We start from the raw sequence: 14,330 nt of genomic DNA, 5'->3' as shown, positions 1-14,330 counted from the left end.
CAGTACTGAGTCATCTTGTCAATCAAATGACACATCTCTGCTTGCACCGCTGTTGCCTATATCAGTAGCTATTATCCCATTTTTCACTTGTCGTTGCTGTTCATCAAAAGTCACAAGAAGCTAAATGAAAGCTTCATTTAACTGAAGCCAGACAAATACTTACTCATGCTCACAAGAAATCTCATTCTCCCACGTTCACTTTGCATTTCACCATGACTTCATCCCTTGTTCTCTCTTTCGCTGGTTCATATAAGAAGTTTGTTGTTCAGCACAAGCTAAAAGCTCCCTGTTGTGCTCTTTACCAGATTTATGCACCAAAACAAACACACACACAGGCTCAAACATGGCTCACACCGAGGACGGGCGTCCACATCCAGCACCCAGGCAGCAGATTAATGATGAGATCAGCTGACAAAGACGCACGCGCACCAGCGTGCACCATCCTCACTGTCAGCATCCCCAGCTTTGATGTGGTGGGCTGGTACAAGTGAGTGTTATGGTCTTACGTAAGGCTTTTACATAAACCTCAGCGTGCAGAAACAGAGAGAGAGCTGGATGGAGGGGGGGGGGGGGGGGGGGGGATTGCTGCACCATTACAAAGGGGATTCGCACTGCACCAAATCCTCCTCCCACTACACATGCATACGCACCCACACCACAACATATAAGCTTTTTTGAGCAACATGTATCTTTCTTTAACCAATGAAATCATCCCTTTCGTCTATTTTCAGGACACACAAAAAAAAAATCATACACACAGGTTCCCTATGCACATGCATCAGCTGCCTCTTTTTTGTCATCGTCATGGCTGCCTCTCCCTCCCTTTGTGCATCTTTGCTCACTGGAGACCAACAGCAGACAATGACACATCCATCAGGCTTTCATCCCAGCAGTCAATAAAAAGTATTGATAACCTGTTACTCCCAAGCCAAGATGACCCCGATCTGAGTGCAACACCACAACAAAAATGCCCAGCAACAATAGCATCTCTCACCCGATGTGTTCCAAAGGGATTTAAACCACCAGGATATGGAGGTGAAATGACAAAGAAGGGGGGGAAGATCCATTTTATTTAGCTCTAATTATACAACAGCACCATGTGTGTGCATTCTTGTGTAAATGTGGTTACAAAGAGTCGGGAGCTCATCTATCAGCGCAAATACAGTTTTATTCATTAAAAATGAATAGTGGAAGGATTTCACACTGTAAAACAGACACACGCTAACAAAAAAGGGAAACATAAAACATAATGGGCTCTTCTTTGCAGCAAATGATCGTAGGAAGACCCACATTCATAATGAAACAGAAAAAGAGAAACATCAGTCAGCAAAAAATAAGGAACTGAATCTGGGGACAATATTGTGGCCTCAGGGGTATGTACGTATACGCTAGTGGAATGGATAAACTTTCATTTTCAGCATGTCAGACCTGGAAGAGGTGAAGGAACAGGGAAGTTCTAGTAACACAAACTTTGTTATTAAGAACAGAGTGACATCAACAGAAAGGGATGCCCTATTGGAACAAAACTGGTGAAACATATGACACATAATGATCAGTTGTCCTGTTCATATTTGCATTCTCTTGGTTAATTGTAGCATTAACGTAATTTCATTGGCAGCAGTGTGGGTTCCCATTTATGAAGCAAAATGAGCTTTTTTGAACCCTTCAGGCAAATAATTTGTTCGAAAATCTACACTCATGACAACTGATTTTAAATTTTTTTTACTAGAACTACTTTGGAGATTCACATTGTTGCCATATGTATCACCCCAAAACACAACAAAATGTCATCACTTTTTTTTCATTAAATCACTCATTTGTCAATCAGAAATCAATAGAAGGGAAGCGTGGTTGTAGATTAAATTGAAAGAGTAAAGAGCACAATATAGGCAGAGAAAGCATGAACCAAGGTGAGCATTCTCTCCCCAAGTGACCTTTAGTCTGCCCTCTTTATGTGCCTAGAAATGTTCCTCCTGCAGACCTGGAATCAGGTTACTCCATGGTCTGCCTATGCTACACTGTCAGGGGGCTGAAAAGATATCTGAACCTGGAGCAATGCTGTGGATCAATCATTACATTCTAAATGAGATTGAAAGCTATCATGAGTTAGAATGACCCTCAGTTGTCATTGGTGGCCTGGTGGTTAGGATTAGGGAAAACTTGCATCATCGTCAACGTCTTTTCCTATGAAAATCCCTATAACTTGAATCACTAACAAAGGCCTTATAAGACATAAGACTGCAATACACCCCTCATTTTTAAAACAAGTGGCGCTTTTTGCAAGGCTACACCCACTATGTAGTAGTTTGTCTTCATTTTTCAAAGCCTTGCCCCTACAAAACAGGGGTAAAGAGGAAAACAAACAAATACAAGAAAATATATATTAACCAGTGATCTAGAACAATGTCAGGCTACATTCAGATTCACACACAGCTGCGGTGGTTCCTGGAATTAAGTCATACAATGTTTATTAGTACAACAGCCAGAAGAAGAAGGGTGAAGGTCTCTGAACCGACTCAGAATCAGTTTCCAAATTTTGCTTTGTGGTATATTTTGGCTCTCTTAAACTGGCTGACATACAGAAAGCCTCTTTGTTATCCACTCACTTCATCCTGTACAGTGGCTATGCTAGAAAAGAGAGAAAAGAAAGCAGAGTGATAAGAAGCTGGTGCAATCACAGTTTAAGATCCGTGCAGAATGATTTAGGAAAGAGTAGCCTATAAAAACAGTATGAAATCCAGTGAAGAAAAAAGTACTAACTAGAAAAAAATTTGTTTGTGCATGTGTCCTTTGAGAGAAAAGTTATCCAGTGTAGCTACAAAGACAGTGCCAAAGGTTGAACAGTGTGCGGATATAAGATCCTTCAGCATTAGATGATGTTCCCTGACCTTTTTGCCTCGGGTGTATGGCACTGCATGCAGAGAACAAGAGAGACTGTGTGTGTGCAAGTATGATTTTGTATGCATGTGTGTGCTGAGTGTCTGTCTATGAGTAATGAAGCATCAGTGCAAGGGTCCCTCCAGGTAAAGTATTGCGATAGTTTTGCAGGTTTCCATTGGAAATGAAAAAAAACAGTTGTAAATCCCAGAGACTGACATCCTATGAATGTACATCCTGTGATGCAGTAGGGTATAAATGGGATCCAAATGCAACCAGCCAAAGCCAAGCTTAGTCCATCCAGAATAAAAAATTAACCAGTCAAAAATAGAGGATGTGTCCCCCTCCAAAAACATGAGCTGTGTGGCCTTCTGTTTGTTACTGCAAAGCAGGTAAGTAATAAAAATGGTTTAGATCTGCATCCGTTTGTATCTTTGCACATCCAGTTTAATTATAGTGTGTGATCAGAAGAAGACCATCTTCAAAAAGTGACTAATACGCACAGCAAACAAAAAAAATTGTAGGTTATTCAAGGCTGTGTATATTGTTGAGTCTGTTTCAGACTAATAGAAGCTGTAAAATCAAGAATATGTGTTTTTTTTTAACTTTGGCTCTAAAATCAGAGGATTAGGAGGTAATTTGTTATGGATTAGACAAAATGACAAAATAATAATAATGATAATAACAATAACAATAATAATAACAATAATAAACTTTGATTAGATTAGGTCCAGCAAATTGAGTTATGCCAAGAGGAATTCCATAACAAAAATGTAAAAGATAAAAAGGTGCTCTGCTTTTTGTTTCCAGTCAAAGTGGCTTTTGAACTGTCAGCAGGTCAGGAGCTTTACCAAGAACTTACAAGGCCAGTGTGTCTTTTGCGAATCCATGGATTGTCAATAGCCAACTTCAAAAGTTCCAGTGAGAGCTTTGAAACGTTAACCCAGCTTTTTGGAGTCTCCTTGTGACTTTCTCAAGTGAACAAAACCCCTTATTCTAGTGTAGTCCGACATAAGCCAAAAAAAACCTAAGGAATGAGAGCTTTTAAGATTTGAAAGGAATTTATAGGCTGTTAACTCTGCAGCTCAACATTTTTCTTGGTCTGGGACAACTTTTGGCTTTGCATAAACAGCACTGTAGCAATGTGCACCCAAGTCCAAAAGTTAGCACGAGAGAATCACCTGTTTGACAGAAACTACTTCTTGTGGGAGGGTCCTCTGGTTGTGCTGCCAGGTTTGTTTCCAGAGCGACGGACAGGTACCTTGGACACAGGGATTCTGGTGCGAGCTGGGGGAGGCGCTTGAGTCTTTGGCTGAGGGGATTCAGCTTCTAGAACAGACGACAGGGCTGACTGGCTTACAGAGTGAGGAGGTGGAGTTTGTTGTTTGTTGCTTACAGGGATCTTGGACTCTCGAGGAAGGCTGGCGCTGCCTTTCATTGATCGGAAGGAGGAAGAAGAGGAGGAGGAAGGGGGAGTTGTTTGGGAGGTGGGGCTCATTTTGTATTCAGTAGATGGAGAGGGAGTACTGTTTAGATCTTCATCTTCCCCCTGATCTTCTCCTTCCTCCTCGGGATCATTGTAGAGGTCATACAGGTGGTCTCCAGAGCAACTGTCCCTTGATAGGGCCATCTTTTGGTTCCGCTGCAGCCCACTCTCATCTGGTGTTGCTGTAGGTGTTGCTGAGGGTGTGTCCCAGTAGCCCTCATCGCTAAGGGGCTCTTTCTCACCAGGTGATGTTGGATGACGGCCATGCGAGTGAGGGAGGGGGGGCTTAGCTGCCCTGCTTCCTGCTCCCCCAACTATTGGAATCTTACTCAGTCCCAATGCCTTTACCTGGGGCACCTTTCTGTCTGCACTTCGGGAGGCTGAGGGAAGGTGACAGCTGGTGGGGTTGGTACGAGGGGGATAAGTGGAAGTGGGGGTAGTGGATGAAGGCTGATGCGATCTGGGCAGTGCAGGGGAATTGTCTCCTGTGGAAGGCAGCATGTGCCAGAGCCCCTGCATGTCAGCATCATCCACACCTTCTGGGCTTGCCATTTCTTCCCCTCCACCCATGTAGGCCACCACACCACTACCAGCCGGGTGCTGCTGTGGTGGAGGAGGCGCCCGGGTGCGGGCCGGGAGGGAGGCAGACACTGAGCTTGGGGAGACAGAGAACATGGGCTGGGTCAGCTGGGAAGATACAGAGGGTTTAGATGGGGAACCCCGACACGCGGCACTGGTCATACCAACTGCTCTCCCAGTGCTGACTCCCACACTCCCCCCTCCTCCCCCACTGCTGCTGCTGCTAGTGCCACTGCCCCCATTACCTACTGGCCCCTCCTCGTCTGCATCAGCAATAATGTCACCACAGCCCGTCAGAGAATCGAAGCTCTTGAGGGACGTGACATCAGTGAAGAGGAGAGAGCAGAGTCGGTCCACTGAAGGCTCTGAGGGTGGGTCCCCCGTGCTGCAGCGATCCAATGGGGGTGTAGCAAGGGAGGGGGTGAGGCTGGAAATTGACGCTTTGGCTTTTTGGATGGGAGGGCGCAGTGGCGAGTCAGTAGGTGTGTAAGGAAAGGGGGAGTCTAGCTCACCAGATGGCCCTGGTATGGCAGCACAGTGTGGGGGTGTTATGGTAACACTAGTAGTGGGAGTCTCTGCTGCTTGGAGATTGTGTCCTGCTTCTGCATTCCCACAGTCCTCCTGGTGATGATGTGGAGGTGGTTCAAGGGTTAGGGTAATATCCTTTACCTTTTCAGAGTCAGTGGTATCTCCATCCTTCTCCTTCTTACCTTCCACCTCTTCCCCATCTCCCTCGTTTGTTTTTTCTTTACGTCTCCATCGCATGCTGCTAAAGAAGCCCTTAAGGCCCCTCCCTCTTCTGACAAGCCCCGCCCCTCCATTTTCACTTGACCTAAAACTCCCACGTCGGAGAAGAGAGAAGAAACTCAACGATTTGCTGAGAGACCTCACAGGTCCCGCCTCCAGGCTGGCAAGTCCATCCCCTCTCTGTCCATCAGCGTCGTTGTTGGAGCTCGTTAGTCCATCGTGGGTTTTGCTCCTCACAAGCTCCACCGATGCTGCTGAGCTGTTCCCATTCAAAGAATTTCCATTGTCAGAATTCCCATTGTTTCCGCTGTTGGTAGCCCCTTTGTTCCTGAAGGAGAAGAAGCTGGCCATCCCAGAGCCAGTGCGTCGCTTCCCAAAGAGTTTGAAGGCAGCTTTGTTGATCTTCCCTGCAGGCTGGGGGTCACACTGAGGGGCCACAGGAGGCTCCAAACACTCCGACTGTACCTCCATTATCTAGCACTCTATCGCTCCCACTCTATCGTCTCCCTCGAGCTCTCTAGCTACCTCTCTTGCCTCTCTCTTTCTGGCCACACATGCACTCACCCTTTCTCTCTCTCTGTTTCCCTCTCTCTCTCTTCCTCTCTCTCCCTCCACCCTGCTGTCTGGTGCTCTTTCACTCCCGCTCTGACTTGCTCTAACGCCTGCCTGCTGGTTTTCTCCGTCTGCATCCCTCCCTCCCCTCCCTCTCTTTCTTTCTCTCTCTCTCTTTCTCACACAAGCACACACATGCATGCTGGGTGCTGCTCCTCACTGTATCCATGGCAACTGGGTGGGCTAAGCAGCTTTCGTCAACGTTGGCGGGGCGCCAGTGTCTGTCCTCCTCTCCCTCCCCCATCCTCTCCCTCCTCTCTTCCTCCACCTTGGTTGTCACCGATACACTGTCCTCTCTTTTCTTTAAACTGTTCATCATTTCACAATCCTGCAATTCACTGCCTCCATCCTTGAATGTGTGCATTTGCGCTGCACATGTTCCAGAGTGTCCAGAAAACATGTCATCACACACACACACACACACACACACACACACACACACACACACACACACACACACACACACACACACACACACACACCAGTGCATTATGACAGATTAGACATGAGTTCAATGTGTTTATGTGAGCTCTTTCTCAATGGGTCATGAGGCGGGGTGTAATGGCTAATTATCAAGACTGCTCGCATATTTGTTTGGATTTGATCTTTACACATGTCTAGAGAACATGAGCCATGGATGTGGGGAAAATGTTACTGTGAAAAAGTGAAGGAAAACTGCCGAACAATATAACTTTTTTCATATGAACATTTCTTTGAGGATATGTTTTACTGTATCCTCTTGTGAGGTAGGTCGTGTCAAAGCTTTGAGCAAAGAGTAGCTTGACATTACAAATTTATTACTACACTGTGTATTAATATATTTGAGCATGAGTGAGGAGTAGATGAAAATAAGCGTATCAGAAGCCTGAATTAGGGGACTCAAATGCTCAACCTGCTGATCAACAGTATGAGTGGGCTTAAGCTGGATATGGATTTAGTAAAAAATATTTCAGTGCTGCTACACACACACACACACACACACACACACACACACACACACACACACACACACACACACACACACACACACACACACACACACACACACAACAACAACAACAACAACAACAGCAAAATCATGTTTCCATCAAATTAAAGGATATCACATTGACTTACATTAATTAATCCCAACCCTAGCCAAGTGGTCATCCTAAGATTTAACGATTTGCATTATATAGACTCAAGTCCCCGCAGTCTGACTGTGTAAACAAGTTCCCACAAAACACACACACACACACACACACACACACACACATACATACAGCCATGGCCATAAGTTTGGACACAAGTACCATGACGCTTGTGAATCTTAGAAAATACCACAAAATTGTCACTTACAATACAGTACACAACTCCTGAGAACTATATTAAGTTTCATATTTTTAAAAAAACAAAAGAGTTTGGTGTCATTTTGTTATTCTTACCAAATTCGGCTGTGAAAGTACTGCATTTTTTTGTTATTTTCTTCTAATATTATGTTTTGGGAACAAAGTTGTTCCAATTGTTGGAATTTATTGATAATATTATATCCCTTGTTGATTTGTTGACTAATTAAACTGGTGCTGTCAAAAAATATTAGTTATGTTCTGTAATAGACATCAAAACAGACATATTAAGTCATGCTGTGTCCAAACTTATGGCCATGGCTGTAGCATACCCTCCACTACAGTTTGATCTAGACGTACAGGCCATATGGATTCGAGCCCTCTTCCATATGGGTGTACATGGGCCAGCCTGTCCTTAAACAAAAAAACGACCACATAGGTCGTCTGTACACGCCCGTATTACGACCCAGTGTTACGTTTTGACGTATGCGACCTCTAGCAGTTGAGTAAATATCGACACTCTGGAGTCGCAGGTGAAACGTCACCATGAACAAACTTTTATCTAACACTATCCCTATCCCTATCCCTAACCCTAACCTTAACATAACCCTAAACCCGTGTTGGGAAAGTGAGGAAAAAGCCGTTTTGTGACGAAAAAGCCGTTTCGTGAATTAAATCCCGTAATGTGTTCCTTTTCCCCGTAGGGGCGCTAACGTAAATACGCTCTCACGGGTCGTATTCCAGTGCACGGTGCATACGACCGATGCGGTCGTATGAATTTGAGGACTTGTTCAGCAGCGCATGGGCAGGTGTCTGAGAGCTATGACAACACATCTAACTCTTCCTGTCATCCTAAGTTTGTTTGTATTTGTGGCTGTGCATTAACAGTCATGTAGCCAACAGTACAGCCTTTCTTTTAACATTAGCTATACTGTTAGCACATACCTTGGCAACTACAGGAGTTTCAGTGTGCACGCTGAACTATTAACTGTTAACTAGCTGAAGGAAAAGGCATCGTATAGCATTAACTTGTTGCCTTTTGTTGCTGCCCTCTTCTTATCCTTGATATATTTCACTATACATACATATACGTGTGTGTGTGTGTGTGTGTGTGTGTGTGTTACATCAGTGCTTCCTTACATTTATAAAATACATTTTTGCAAAAGTTCTGTGTTTAAATGCGTTAATTAAGGTTTTAGAGAGTAAAAGGAAATAACACTGAGTTGAAGTGGGTGTTCCGCATATCTTCATTTTGTGTCTCACCTGAAATAGATGTCATCTTGACTTGCAATGGATTCACCCTGAGTTCTCCTGTCTTTCGTGTCGAGTGTGAGTGTGGGTGCTCTTTTTGCTGCCTATTTTATCATCCCAACCCCCCATAAATCTCCCTTATACCCCGACCCACTTACAAACCTCCTCTCCCCTCCTTCCTCCACCCCGCTCTTCTCCTTTTCTCTCTCCTCCTCCTCCTCCTCCTCCTCAGTCGCTGTGGGCACAGGCCCTCCTCTTCCAGCCCACTGCTATCAAACAATGTCTACATTCATGAGCCCAAGGCAACGCGCACATACACCCACAGATCCACAGACATGCTCACACCCACACAAACACATTTTAAGGGTTTCCCCAGAGTGAAGCACTGAAGCATATCTTCCTTATGCTCTCCCCTAACAAGAAAGATAATCTGTCCGCTCACCCCACCCATCAGTCACCCAGCCAGCCTGCTTGCCAGTCAGCTAGTCACCCAGTGTGCAGGTTTTCAGGTACATCAGATGCTCAAGCAAAATGCCCCACAGCCATGCTAGCAGGTCAGCTGGCTATTGGATGGACTTGAAGCTGACTCTGAGCAGCAGATGGCTGGTGGATTGATGAGCAGAGACTGATGACTGTGTTCAGTTATCACATGATGAGACAAAGGATTTTGCTCAGCTCTTAGCGCGGTAATGTACATCATTATGCCGCTTAAGCCGTTCAAACGTCAGTAAATTATTAAAGCCAGTATAGACAATATGACAATATTAATAGAATCCACAATCAAGATCATTACCATATATCTTACAGCATGCATAATGCATCTAGAGTGCTGCATTTGAATGGAACTGGTGGGAAAACAGCTGGGTTTAATTATTAACTTTAATACAGTTAAGATGGTAGCTTCATATGTAACAAGGACTGTGATCTGCAGGATTTTTATAGAGCAGGATCAGTCAGTTTTGTGCTTTGAAAATGCAACATGTGCTCTCTCCACACCCTAATTGTGCATTTTACTGCCTTTCTACTGTGAAAAAGAAGATAGACACATGCACACATGCAATAGAAGAAGTACACACCCTATTATCCCCCTCCCCACCCTGTCTAAATAGGGTTCCCGTTTCAGCCCCCTGAGTGAAGCTCTGCACTAAGTGGGACAGTTAAAGGACATTTTCTCTCTCTTACTCTCACTGTGTTGTCTATTAATATGGCTCTTCTATGGACCTGTGCGTTCGAACTGCGTGTATCCTTTGCATCTAGCTGCCGAATGTCTTTTAAAACTCTTGATACTCTGCTAGCAAAGAGCCTCTGGCTACAAATATTGATGTCTTTCTTTTTTGTTCAAGTGCATGGGTGTGTATGTGCGTGTGAGGCAGAGGAAATGGATTAAAGGATGGATAGATGGATGGATGCATATGTTATTTTATAAAATGGTAACTTGCTGAATGTACAAAAGGTTAATAGAAGTGATGGGCTTGCTACTCTAAGAGAGTAAATGTCTGGAAAGACAAATTGTAAGTTGCCTGTTCATTTTAAGATGGCCTTATTTGCAAGCAAAACAAAAGTGCACATCCCTGCTTAGGCAAATTGTTGATGCAAATCCTTCTCTCGCTTAACAAAAGTGTTTCCTTATCCCACTTAAGAAAGGGATTGGCTGTCTAGTAGCTGCTCATTCTGTAAGGTATTCCATTCATGATGTAATTACGCTGATTTATTCAAGCATTTGTCCTTATCATCCAACTTTAAATATCTGATTATGATCGTGAGTTTGCCACTGGTGCTTATAGTAAATACAACTATATTACAACTGTCATCATCTCCTATTTGTTCGATACAATTTAGGCTTTTCACTTTGATTCAGATCAAGATTAAGCAAATACATTACGATAAAAACTGCAAATCAGCCACAACATCTCTCTTAACGCCAGCTCTCTACCATGGAAACTCAACTAACAGGTTACTGCAACACTTGTATGTGTAGTATAAAAACAGCCTGAACAAAATAAAGGGCTACTTGCTTGAATGAAACATTTGAAAGTCCCAGTATGTGATATTCCCTTTAAGGTATCCTCACCTTACATGGGGCACGAACTTTGCCTCACTGGCTGAAACAATGATAGATCACACACCCAATCAGCAACGTCGACAGGTGTTTTGTCACTGACAGAACAACAAAAAAAACACACCTATTATCAATTAGCTATGATGCATTTATGAATGAAGCTTCAACCCAGCTGATTTACTCTTGTCAGACTGCATAAATACCAGATGTGTTTGTCTATTTATTACTTTTTCAAAGCCACAAACAATGAAATAACTCATCAGATACTTTCATTGTCATTTCTGCCAGTAGCGTAAAGCATTTTGTTTACTAGATGGACAATAAATCATGTCAACGGGACACGTAAAATAAGCCTGATTAATAATGTAAACAAGGCGTAGGTCAGGCTGATAATCCAGCACCATTGTCAGTTGCACTGTACAAACAAGCAAGTGTACTCTGGCACTGTTGACCAAGAACAGATTACAAAATACACACACACACACACACACACACACACACAACACATTCTTCATCATCATCATCATCACCAGGAGTCCTCTTTATCAAGTTGTTTAAGGACAGAGGGCCTTCCAGCTCTGGATTAAGCTAAGATATAACGTGCAAATGAGCGTGTGTGTGTGTCTGTGTGTGCATGTGTATGTGTGTGTGAGCATATGCTCATGTTTGTGTATTAAACCCCTTGGATTACTGCCCGTGCTCTTTTGTTACTTTAGTAATCAACAGGGAGTGGCACTAAGCTGTCTAAGCACAGACTCCCCAACACTTCTACATTCAAAACACGACAAGTTCTCACTGAGTATTTTAGCCTCTTTTGCTAAAGGCAAAACAACACCCAACCCTCAAAATAAACCCATATTAAATATATTAAAGTCAAATAAATAATCATCTGAATGTGAATGTTTTGTTCTTCTGCATTCATTTTCAAAATCCAGCGTTACTGGCGCATTTTGCTACAGAAAATCTGATCTGTTCCATTTAGGCATACTTATTTCAAGGTTCTAGTTTTATGTTTACTGGCTCATTGGCGTGGCTCGCTGGGATGAGTTTATGGAGCAGAGTAATCCCGACTGTTGTTAGTTATGCTTGTGTTTGTCCTACTGTAAGATTAAAAATACATTTCTGCCCTTTAGTTGCTCCAAGTACATGCAACACACTATTTATAGTGCAAGATGCATCATGTGATAGAAAATGAATTTCTCTGTGATTAAATAGAGAAGTGCTGTTGCCAGTTTGTGATGATTAAAAATGCTGGTTCAAAACACGACAGCATGCTATCAGTCCGATATAGAAAACAAATCTGTGTTAAATGGAACTACATTTTGAAGACACTCTCCAGTGAAAACCATGTTTTTTTTCACCTTACTAATATGTCATATGGTGTTTATTAAATATATACACTAGAATACATTTCATAAGAAAAGTAAGCAGTTGACATCCCGACTGAGCATTTCTGCTTTGAAACTACAGTGTACAGATTCATATTTTCAAGGTTTCATATGCAACAAACCTAAGGCTTGAATTCTGTCATCTTAGAGTTAGGGGTTTTCTGCACCATTATTCTTCTTCATAATTGGTTTCTGGTTCAAATATCTATAGCTAAATTACCCTTAACTTGCCATTGTGTAAAGTATAGCTTTCCAGTGTCTGAGCACAGTAGTAGGTGAGCTGGTGTGCTCAAGTTGCAGTTGGTGAGGAGGTGTGAGTAGAGAGAGAGGCGGAGACGTGATGGATCTGAATTTTCCAACAGTCTAGAGTTACATCTAAACCATTTTAGTTCAGGAAGGGATTATTTTCAAGGAAGTAAGCTTCTTAATATCTAACTTTTATACTCAGAGTTTAATCAATGACCACAGAGGAAGCAAGATAATCAACTTATCATGTAAAAGAAAATGAGTGAGATAAAAGCAGGTAGGACATTTTAGTCTGATGGCACTGGGACAGAAAGAGATCCAAGGCTATTTTATACCTGTCCTTAACTAACATGCTGCATGTGCACCTCTATCATATGTTCGCATGTATGCAGGAAGCATCTTTACATGTATATGGACGTACCACATGCATACTAGATGGGTTTATGTTGAGTGCAACTACAGTAGTCCCTCCATGTCCTAAGGAGTGTTCTACCAGCATGACGTGCAGTACTCATCTGAATGATTCAGAGGCCTGGGAGAGCTCTTGCCAGCTTGTCTCTGGAAGAGACTTTTCAATGTTTAATGTAAGGTAATATGCACAAGTAGGCTACAGAAAGGCCTCTGTAACACAAACAGCAAAGACATAATGTCGGAGGTGGATTAGCCTGACTCATTATTTACCAATGTTTCAGATATAAGAGCTATAATGCCCTAAAGCAGATAATTATAGTTGATCTCTTGATACCATAATAACTCATATCTGTTCAAATCCCTTTTACTGAGTAAATTAAACAATGGTTTTAGTTTTTGATTGATGTTAGAAAGAGTAAACCTTCTTTAACGCCCTTCAGTCATCAGTTATGACTCATGTAATGATAAAAAAGGCTGTTGAAGTTGAATTGTTAAAAAAAAGGGAAGCTGGAGAAAGAAAAATAAGCTGAATGGAAAGCAAATGCAAAAACGGAAACGTGTTTTCATTTCACTTCCTGAAAAGCCTATTTTCCATATTTTTCATCATGTGTGGGTGCTCTACACACCAATTACTGCGCTCCTCCTTCTCCCATTTTAAATAGCATGGAACTTCGAAGAAAGCTGACACAGAGGGTTTACTCATCACACCCCACTGCAGTGCTTGCCCATCTTTATTCCAAGTTGTTATCAATGAATAATGACTTGTTTATTTGCCAATAGACACTGATTTGTCTAAGTTCAAAGGCCTCTTTGTCTAATTGCTGTTTGAATGTAGGTGTAAATACAAAGCTCAATGTATTCATTATTCCTACAAGAAGTGAAGAAATAAATGGTGTATGCGGAGGAACTAGTTCACTGTCAATTCTGCAAGCGGAAATTCTATAAAGAATTTAGAAGCCCACCGACTGGATGAAATGCAGCAGAATGAACAGAGTTTGGTGTTTGCATAGCAGCAAACTGCACACATCAGTTTTACATCTTGCCATTCTGGAGCAAACTGATTGAGGAGGATATTAATGTGTAAATCCAGTCCGATGAACATCAAATCCTTCCTGAGCTCTGATATGAAGCAAAGTTACAACCTTAGTCGGGAATTTACACAGAATTATTACGGTCTCGACAAATGACACCAATATGAGCTGAGCCAAAGCATGTAGTCTGGCACAAAAAGAAATGTGAACTTGTGGCCTATATTCATGTCACATCCCCAGGGGCCTGCTACTCAGTAAACCTAACCCAGATAAAATATGAGTATGTAACCGCCGCAAGACACAGCAATGACAAGAAAC

General features: G+C 42.7%; 1 protein-coding gene across 1 annotated transcript; it reads right to left on the bottom strand.

The window, feature by feature from the left end:
• Positions 1 to 1,150: 1,150 nt before the first annotated feature.
• On the bottom strand, positions 1,151 to 6,379 carry amer2 (APC membrane recruitment protein 2). The gene has a single exon (XM_022201198.2). It carries the CDS (start codon positions 6,158 to 6,160, stop codon positions 4,073 to 4,075), a length of 2,088 nt encoding a protein of 695 aa, XP_022056890.2. The 5' UTR covers positions 6,161 to 6,379; the 3' UTR covers positions 1,151 to 4,072.
• Positions 6,380 to 14,330: the final 7,951 nt, after the last annotated feature.

The sequence above is a fragment of the Acanthochromis polyacanthus genome, chromosome 20 (genome assembly GCF_021347895.1).
Source record: "Acanthochromis polyacanthus isolate Apoly-LR-REF ecotype Palm Island chromosome 20, KAUST_Apoly_ChrSc, whole genome shotgun sequence".
Classification (NCBI taxonomy): domain Eukaryota; kingdom Metazoa; phylum Chordata; class Actinopteri; family Pomacentridae; genus Acanthochromis; species Acanthochromis polyacanthus.
Note: the sequence above shows the minus strand (reverse complement) of the source record. Positions and strands in the feature narration are given on the sequence as shown.